The 9908-nt window shown below is 50.3% G+C and overlaps 1 protein-coding gene across 1 annotated transcript; it reads right to left on the bottom strand.

Moving 5' to 3' along the window:
• Nucleotides 1–6043: 6043 nt before the first annotated feature.
• Nucleotides 6044–9742, bottom strand: GDF5 (growth differentiation factor 5). Its single transcript, XM_004697951.4, has 2 exons — nt 9118–9742; nt 6044–6918 (listed from the first exon to the last, which is right to left on the bottom strand). Exons 1-2 carry the CDS (start codon nt 9740–9742, stop codon nt 6044–6046), a joined length of 1500 nt encoding a protein of 499 aa, XP_004698008.1.
• Between the last annotated feature and the right edge of the window lie 166 nt (nt 9743–9908).

Here is a 9908-nt window from a genome sequence, read left to right as displayed (position 1 = left end):
GGTCATCTCGACCCACAAGTTGAGAACTGCTGCCCCAGATGGTCTCAGAGAACAAAGGATTATTTCCATGTCTTGAAAGCTGATGTAAATTGTTCTGCTGGATTTTGGACTTAATTAATGCCCTTTATCTCTTTTTCCTTCCAATTTCTCCCATTTGTAAAATAAAAGTATATCTTGTGCCTGCTCTATCACTGTATTTTAGAAGAAGATAACCTATATTATATATGTCACAAGTTCTCAAATGAAGAGGAATTTTGTCCCAGGATGGAATATAAGGGAGTGCCAAAAAAAACTGGAATTGTGCTCAGCACAGCAGAGCTTTTGTAGTAGGCATTCCCAACCCTCACCCCCGCCCCACCCCACTAGACAAGCATCAAGCAACTCGCTCTGAGTTATTTCTATTACGGCACTCAGTGGTGTCACCTGGGAAGATTCTCTCTGGTCACAGTAAATTTTCTCGTAAAAGTAGTTTCACTCAAACCTAATTTTTTGTGATGGCTGATTTAAGAGACCAGTGTGTGGCTGTGAAATTTTGTTTCCTATTCAGGAAAAATGCCACAGAAACTATTGTGATGTTGAATACAGCTTACAAGGACAGCGCAATGGAAAAAACTCAAGTGTACAAGTGGTTTTCTTGGTTCCAAAAAAGGTCAGATATTGATTGAGGACCAACCTTGTTCTGGACATCCATCTACTTCCAGAACAGATGAAAATGTCGACTCAGAGTGCATTTGAAGTTCATTCCACCAGGTCAGACTGTCAATCGAGCTTTCTATTTAGAGGTTCTGAAAAGATTGCATAACAGTGTGCGACAAAAAAGGCCTGATTTGTGGCAGATGGGAGAATGGTTTTGCCACCACGACAATGCACCTGCTCACTCAGCCATCTCAGTGTGCCAGTTTTTGGCAAAAAAACAGCATGCCTCTTGCTCCACCCACTTACTCACCTGACCTCGTTCAGTGCGACTTCTTTTGTTTTCTCGAATGAACAAAGGCATAAAAGTACAGCAATTTGACAATGTGGAAGAGGTTAAGAAAAAAAATGAGGGAGGTGCTGTTAGCCATTCAAACAGACGATTTTTTTTTTCAAACAGACGATTTTAAAAAATGTTTCCAAGAATTGAATCACAGATTTGACAAATGTATTAAGTGTAATGGAGAGTACGTTGCAAGTGATAAGGCTGTTTTGTAAAAAAATGTAAATACATGGCTTGGTGGTGGGGAGAGGGGGTGTTCCAGGGTGTTTTTGGTATCCCCTCGTATGCCTAACTCCTTACCCATATTTGATTTCAATGGTTCAGGAGATGAGATTTTGGACTTGAGAACTGATTTTAGACTTTTAGGATGATGTAAAAGGGTGCATGTATTTTGCATGTGACAAAGACATGAATCGTGAGGCGCCAAAGGGTGGAATATTGTGGATTGAATTGTGTCCCCCGGAAATATGTGTTGTAATTCTTAACTTCTATGCTTATGGTTATAATCCCACTCGAGAATAGGTTGTCTTTGATATTTTAGTGAGGCACGTCTTCTAGTCAGAGAAATAAAAGAGAGTAAAGAAACAAGTGAGCTAGCAGAGACAGGGAAAGAAATGTCAAATGACAGGAAGATTACCCAGGAGCAAAAGCTCGGAGGAAACAAGGACCTTGCTCCACAGCCAACAGGGAGAGAAAGCCTTCCCCTTGAGTTGCCACCCAGAATTCCGACAGTTAGCTGCCTAACTTGTGAGAAAACAAATGTCTATTTGTGAAAGTCATCCACCTGTGGTATTTCTATTATAGCAGCTGTAGATAACTAAGACAGTTCTGTTAAGTGAATGAAGCCAATCACCAAGGATCACATAGTGAGTGATTCTTTTTACACGAAATGCCCAAAATAGGCAAATCTATAAAGACAGAAAGTAGATTGGAAATAGTGGCCAGAGCCTGGGAATTGGTGGTGGCATTTCTTTTCAGAGAGTGGATTAGATTGTAGTGATGCAGTTAGTGGTGGTTGCACAACCCTATAATTTTATGAAAACCATTAAATTGTAGGCTTTAAATTGATCAGTTGCACACGCACTTTAAAATTGGGTGTTTGTTTTCTTATTACTGCGTTGTAAGAGTTCTTTGTATATTCTGGACACAAGTTTCTTTTGGGGGGCACAAGTTTCTTATCAGATATATAACTTGAGAACTTGTCTCCTCATTTGCACTTTCCTGATGGTACCATTTGCTGCACAAAAAGTGAACTAAATTATCTCTCAATAAAGCTGTTGGAAAAAGAAAGAAAAAACGAGGTGCTGGAAGAGAGATACAGCAGGATTGGTCCACACCTTCTCTCCTCTCCAGGAACCCTAACACACTCCCTTACATCCTTGCGTTCCTGACAAATCTTTTAGACATGTACTCACTTTCCTGGAACCTGGCTTTTCTAAACTACACCCTCTGCAGCCTTCTCATTCGGAAGCTTGCTCAGTCATCTGCATCCCCTGCTCTCGAGTTCTGTAGTAGGCCAGCAATCCTCCCCATGTCTCAGGTGTTCTTTCAGGTCACAGGCTCCTCTACCTCTTGCTAAAAAGCAAAAATTACGCATTTTCTCCTTTAATGCTGATACCCTCATGATACCACTCTCTATCCTTGTTTCATTATCATTATCAAATTCCCTCTCATTCTCCCTTATTCTTTGAGGACTAGGTGCTTGCCTTTCAGATATCCATACTACCCAAAGTCCTATCATGATTCTAGGCTTCTTTATATACAAGAAGGAGTCAGGTGGCTAAGAGGACTGGGAGGCCCCTCTCTTTTCCCCTCTCAGGGTCTCTCCTTGGCTCTACTCTAAACTCTGCACCTTTTTCCCTGAAGAGTCCAGGGAGATACTTGTAAGACTAGGGAGCCAAGACCCAGGAAGTTAGTTCCACTGCTGGTCAGACTGGGGTCAGTGGAACTAGGAATCCAGAAGAGTGACGAGATTGGACAAAACTGTGAGACTGGCAGAGACCTGTAGGCAAATATTACCACTCTGCCACTTCCCTTCTCTGGGTTTCAGCTTCCTCATCTGTATAACAATGGGCTTAACATTCCTTGCCTCACCTCCTTTACAGGAGCCCTGGTGACATAGTGTTCGTGAGTTGGGTTGCTAACTGCTGGGTTAATAGTTCAAAACCAGCCCTTCTGAGGGAGAAAGATGAGGCTTTCTACTCCCATAAAGAGAGTTTTTCTCAGAAAGACACAGGGGCAAGTTCTACCCTGTCCTATGCAGTTGCCATAAGTCAGCAATGACTCAAGAGCATGAGGTATTTGTTTTTGCCTGCTCTACAAGGTTGTTTGAAGAATGATATAACAGATAAGATTGAGTGACTGTCATCTATGTGCCAAATATTGTGTCAAGTACCTGCCATAATCCTCCCAGTCCTGTGAAGTACAGCTCACTACCATCAAGTAGATTCCAACTCATAGCAACCCTATAGAATAGAGTGTAACGCACCTATCCCCATGAGATAGCTATGTTGTTTCTACCCCGCTGATTTTTACAAACGAGGAAACAAAGGTTTAGAAAATGTATCTCCTTACTCAAAGCTGCCAGCCTTAAGTGACAGATCTGAAACTTGAACCTGGGCAGACTTTGAAATCTTCAGAGCTGTGAGACGATGAAGAAGAGAATTCTAGTGAATTCTAAAGCATGCCTTGTATCCTCTGGGGCACAGGTATGCAGCTAGTTGTGATTGAGACTGAAGGTGGGTGCCAGGTGGAGGACATTTTCCCAGGAAACAGTGAAACAGATCTGATAAATCGGAAGCGCTGTTTCCATCACACTGATTGGATCTGATCTCCTCAGCCAGGGTGGGAAAGAATGGGAAGCTCGCCATCTCTCCAAGTTCCCCAGTGAAAAGCACAGTCTGAGTGACTCTATTGTGAAAGATAATTCTAGGGCAGATGGAGGTAGAAGCGGAAGCTCCTGGAGTTTGGAGCCAGAGCCACACCTGTCGAATCAGAGCCCCGGCCTTCAGCAGGAAGAGAGCTGTGGCTGAGCCGACGGAAGTCTCTCGCATGGGGCAAAGGCAGGGAGCAGCTCCGCTTCTATCAGAACTTTCCAAGAAATCAAGGACACCCAGCCCAGGAACTAAATGAGTCTGATATCCAGCCCACCTGTGACCCATGCGTCCCCTGCCTCTCTGCCCTGGGGTTTCCAGCCACCCAGCCTTGACACTGCTCTCCCTGTATCCACAGCCCACTCGTTTGGCTTTCTCATACCTCCCTCTGGGCTCATTCTCCTCTCATACACACCAGAACTCTGTCTGCTGTGGCAGCTCCTTTGTTTACTTCCAGAGCTCCCAACCCCACTGCCAGCCAAACACAACGAAGCCTGGCCAGGAGGCTCCAGGCTTAGTCTGGCCTCTCAGGAACAGGTAACCGCCTCCAAGCCAAGGAGGCAGCTCTAAGGTAGGCTGCTCCCTATACTGGGCTCTTACTTTAGCTCCTAACAGTCCAGGTTTCAGGCCTAAAGGGAAGGGACACAAGATCTGCCAAGAGCTGGGCAGGCACCCCTGCTGTTGAAACAGCTCTGGCGCCCCAGGCATCAAAAACTCTGCTGGAAAGAAGAAGGGGGAAATTTGAGGCCCCCTCAGTGGGGCCCAGAGGCCTAGATTCCCTTCCTCCCTGTGTCTTTCTTTAGCCAAGTAGAGCCTGGTCCTGAGCTCTCAACCCAAGGCCCCAGGCCCCTAAGTTTCCCCACCAGAGGGACCTGTGTCCCAAGAGTTTATGTCCCATGCCTCCCAAATGGTTCTAGTTAAGGAAGGGAAGTGAGCATTGAATGTGGGCCAACCCCCAAGTAGGAAACAGTATCAAGATGTGTCTGGCATTGGTCTGTGGGGGTTACTGGGGAGGCTACCGACCTAACATGTAGACTTTAGGAGGGTGGGAGGTGACAGGTCAGTAGTAAGGAATAGTGAAGGTGGGCAACAGGGCCACAAATCACATGAGGGACAGTGGTCAGCAGCAACAAGAAGGCATCCCAGCAAAGGAGGAAGAGGAGATCACCAGCTGTCCAAGTTCCACAGCGGAGAGGCAGGTGATGGCCCTTTAAATGGTGGTCAGTGGATTCTGTGAGTGTGTAGAGGTGGACCTAGGGCAGATACCAAATGGAGTGGGGGATGATTTTAGAGGAAATCCAACGCCTAATTTCCCTCCCACTTAGGGATTTGTTTCAGAGACAACAACCTTGATTGAGGAATGTCAGAAAGAAAACTGAACTCTGTTGCCAGGCCCCAGTGGAGCAGATGGAGCTCCAGCGCTCAGGCCCTTGGAAGGGACAGAATGGGGTTAGAGGTGCTCAGCCTGTACTCGCTGTCCCATTCCACTTCAGTGTCAGCGAGTGGGGGTGAAGAGCAGGTCCTAGAAGCAGTTTATATGCAACCCCTGACCCCCCTCCCTGGATCAGAAATTCTTGAAGGCCCCCTTCGAACAAACAAGAAATCTGTCACAGGTTTAGGCACAGTTTTGCTTTTTATCTCAAAGATGTACATTTTAATCTAACAGTCTAACAGCTTCAAATGCCTCGCCCCTGCCCAAACCCTCTCCCCGTCTCCCCCATCCCTGCCCAACCAGCATATCATCTGCCCCAGTGGTGCAGTCATCGGTGATTGGAGAAAGAGGTGGCACCCGTGGCTCTCCCAAGAGATGCGGCTCAGGAAAGCACCAGCTCTCCCTGGAGAATCCAGAGGCCAAGGAGACCCATAAACTGAGCCTTGGAGGGGAAAACACTGTCTCCTGGGTCTCAGTCCCATTCAAAGTCTGTCTCCAGGGGGTGGAAGCCTGTCCTTGCCAATCAGAGTAGCAGAGGGCAGAAATCCATAGAGAGGACCACTTGTGGGTGCATAGGGACCTTTGTCCCAAGTCACACAGCAAGTGAGCAAGATGTGGGGGTTCCTCTCCTTTAGGCCAGGTGGATGCGCCTCGCTGCAGCTACCTGACCCCTCCATGAGTGCAGGACTGCCAGGAGGGGGTCTCAGGAGCAGCATCCTGGGGGCAGGGAGTGACACCCAGAAAGTCAGAGGGCCAGTGCTGCTACCTGCAGCCACAAGACTCCACAACCATGTCCTCATACTGCTTATAGACCACGTTGTTGGCAGAGTCAATGAAGAGGATGCTGATGGGACTCAGCCGTGTGGGCACGCAGCAGGTGGGGGGCGTGGACTCAGGGTCCATGGAGTTCATCAGGGTCTGGATGACCGCATGGTTCGTTGGCTCCAGGTGGGAGCGCAAGGGGAACTCGCAAAGCCCCTCACAGTGGAAAGCCTCATACTCAAGGGGTGCAATGATCCAGTCGTCCCAGCCCATGTCCTTGAAGTTGACGTGCAGTGCCTTCCGACTGCAGCGGGCTTTGGGGTTCTTGCTGGGCCGCTTGCCCTGGCGGGTGGCCAGCGGGGCCCGCCGTTTCCGCCGCTGGCTGAACAGGTACTCGTACACGGTCTTGTCATCCTGGCCAGAGCGGGCCTTGATCTCATTAAAGAAGAGGTCCCGTTTCTTGGTGCGGCCAAAGACCAGGAACAGGGCCTTCTCATGGACCTGTCGGGCGGCCCGGTCAAAGCCCAAGCCCCGGAGGTCCACGGCCCGGCCTCGTTCCCAGGCTTCCAGCTCCAGGCACAGCTGGGCCGAGTTCTTAAAGTTTCGGAAAAGCTTCCAGATGTCAAACACCTCCCAGCCAGACCCACCCAGGCCTGGCACGGAGCGCACATCCAGCAAGGCTGCCGGCTGCCGGCCGCTCGGGCAGCTGGACAGCTTCAGTTGGGCAGTCCGCCCGCCGCCGGGGGCCACTGGCTTGGCGGTGTCCGAGGGCTTCTTCCGCAGGATCCGCAGCTCGGCCCCCAGCAGCCCGTCCTTCTCCAGGGCACTCATGTCAAACACGTACCTCTGCTTCCTGACCACAGGGCGTCGGTCATCTGGAAAGAAGACCCAGAAGTCATTCCCTACACCCTCAGCAAGGGCGCCAGTCACCTCCAGGTCTCAGGGGACGGCCGCAGAACTAGCTCTCTGTAACCTCTTCCCTACTCTGACTGGGGCCAAGATCCAAACCACGGAGAGCCTTTCTCCACACCAGGAGCTTCCTAGTCCGCAGAGCAAACAGGACTGTTTCTCTCCACGTGGCTGTGGGGAAGCTGAGGCTCCTTTGTGATTCTGAGCACTTATGTCAATGACCTAAATGCACCCGAGCTCCATCGATCAGCTTCCTAACTGCCTTCTACATTTCCTCTCTCCGCCATGATCTAATTCGCTACCTAGTTTATGAGGTCAATGGGGTGGGAGTTATCATTTCCCATCTTTCCACAGAGGAGGTAACTTTGCTCACCCAGCTAGGAAAAAAACTCGAGCTGGAGCTTAGCCTAGAACTTTTTATACCCAATCTTCAGCTGCTTCTACTAGACCTTAACACAGTGGTCCTCAACCTTCCTCATGTCATGCCCCTTTCATACAGTTCCTCATGTGGTGACCCCCAAACATCAATTTGTTTTCGTTGCTACTTCATCACTGTCATTTTGCTACTGTTATGAATCGGGCAACCCCTGTGACAGGGTCGTTCAATCCCCAAAGGGGTCACGACCCACAGGTTGAGAACCGCTGCCTTAAAAGCAATCTTAGTGCTCTTGTTTGATAGATGAGACACAGAGAGGGCAAGTGGCTTGCCTATGGTCACAGAGTGAGCCCCATTCATCTTAGTCTAATGATTTATAATATATGTCTTTTACCCTTTTTTGTGAGTGTGTGTGACAGTTTGTGTGTGTGCGCGTGTGTATGATTGAGTATGAAAGCTAATGTATGTGACATGTATGTATGATTGCACTTGTAGGACTACATAAAGGGTATGTATGTGCACGATCCCTGTGTGTACGGTAGAAGTATGTGTGTGTGTGATTCAGCGTGTGTGTATCTAACTGTAAAACTGTGTACCAAGAGGCTCAGTAGTATGTCCAAATCAGCATGCCCTCCTTCCAAAATACCAATTTGCCATTGGGGAGCTTTCATGTATTCCCTAGAAGGTGACTAATTAGGCCTTTAAGCTCCCCATCACCCCCTCCCCAAGCTCCCTTAGTGCTGGGGGGCACAGGATGTATTTTATGAGCCCCCAAGGGGTCACAGCTTTCCCTGGCTGGGCAAGCAGCCAGGCCACGTCCCCCACCTCAGCCAGCCCTGCTGCCTCTGTACCTCCCCCACCCTCCACCCCCTATCATTCCCCTATAGGCCAGCTCTAATGAGGAGTCTCTCCCATTCTGACCCCTCCCCCACATTGCCAACCAACGTCTGGGGGCTTCCAAAACCACAGCACGTCCAAGAGCGACTTTAACAATCTGCTGGTTCACCATTCTCTTCACACTTAGGGAGAAACTGAGGCCCTGGTGGGGAAGGGACTCACTGCAATCACCCAGCAAGGTTAGAGAGACAACAAAGACAGTAATACCGGGCCATCAGGGGGAGGAATGGGAGTCACAGGTCTTCCCCTGGATTGTCTGTGTTTACTTCTGCCAGGACAAGATAGAAAGTCTTCACCATCCGTTCCAAACCCCAGAGTTGTTCAGATGGAGATTCCAGGGCAGCTTGGCGTTCCTGAGGTCACAGTGTGGGTTAGCCCCTGTGACTACTGCCTCCCCACATAGCTAAACACTGAACCATGACTCCAAGGCACCCCTACCTACCCTAGCCTGAGGCCAAAGCTGAGAAACCACCTGGAGATTCACTCCTCTCTCTGCCACCTGAGAAAACCTACAACCCCTGGAGCCTGGAACGTTTGGCCAATCCACAGAATTACAGAGCATGGCTTGGTAATCAAGGATCTTGGAGTAGAGTCCCCAACTCTGCCAACAAAAGGCTGTGTGACTTAATAGATCTTTACTCCCTTCTGGGCTTTAGCGTCCCCCTCTGCACCTTGCAGGAACTGGTCATGGTGACTCCCAGGTGCCCTCCAGCTCTGACATGCCATCATCCCAGGACCTGGTACATGGGAGGTAAGTCCCAGACACCCACCCCAAGCTAGACGCACACACCGTCTCCCACCAACGCAGTGCCAGGGTTCTGAAAGCCAGCCCCTCCATGCATGCTGACACCCCTCCCTCAAGAGCCGTACCCCTACGACCCCGCCCCCTCACCTTGCCCTTTGTCAATAAAGCTGGTGATGGTGTTGGCCAGGCCAGCCTCCAACTTCACGCTGCTGTTGCCTCCCTTTCTGTCAGCATCGGACAGCGTCCTGTACAGCGAGAGCATGTACTCGTGGGGTGTGATGGGGGGCGGGCGGAACGACTCCTTGGGCTCTCGAGGGGGCCCGGGCTCTCTGGCCTTCTTCAGCACAAAGGGGCTGGGGACAGATCCTGCCTTTGGGAGTGCCTTCCCCCTGGGAAGCTGTCCTTTTGGGGTCACAGTCCGTGCTGCAGCCTGCCTTGTCTGGGAAAGGTGTCCTGGCTTGGGTTCAGGCCCACCCGCTCTGGGGGGCAGCTTTTTGGGTTCATCCTTCTTGGGCTGTGTCACGCCTCCTGTCTGCCCATTGCCCCCCTTTGCCTTGGCATTGGCGGTCCCTCCACCATAGCTGTGACCTGCTGGCCTGAAGATGTTCCGAGCCGCGGGGGGCCTCTCCTTGGCCTCTGCTTTGGCCAATCCTGGCCTGGCCCCCTGGGGTCTCTGGCCCAAGTCAGGGGCCCCCAACACAGTGCAGATAAATTCCAGGTCCAGCCAAACCAGGTGCCAAAGCAAGAAAGTGAGGAGTTTGGGGAGTCTCATCCTCTGGCCAGCCGCTGCACGGCACCAAAGAGAACGGCGGCAGCAGCGAAGGTGCCTCTGGTTTGGCAGGAAACACCATGAAAGGAGTGGACCCTCAAAAGCAGCGGCAGCAGCAGTAGCAGCAGCGGGCAAGGCTTGCTCCTCAGTCTGAGACTCTTTAAGTCTG

This window comes from Echinops telfairi, unplaced genomic scaffold (assembly GCF_000313985.2).
Source record: "Echinops telfairi isolate 266 unplaced genomic scaffold, ASM31398v2 ScPeMD7_5592;HRSCAF=6446, whole genome shotgun sequence".
Taxonomy (NCBI): domain Eukaryota; kingdom Metazoa; phylum Chordata; class Mammalia; order Afrosoricida; family Tenrecidae; genus Echinops; species Echinops telfairi.
The sequence above is the reverse complement of the archived record's forward strand: the minus strand, read 5'-3'. Positions and strand labels throughout refer to the sequence as shown.

Excerpts from the sequence above, each read along its gene's own strand:
- GDF5 (XM_004697951.4), bottom strand. The coding sequence starts at position 9,742 with ATGAGACTCCCCAAACTCCTCACTTTCTTGCTTTGGCACCTGGTTTGG. Across the intron at positions 6,919-9,117 it reads CTTTATTGACAAAGGGCAAG|ATGACCGACGCCCTGTGGTC; the intron begins GTGAGGGGGCGG and ends TCTTCTTTCCAG.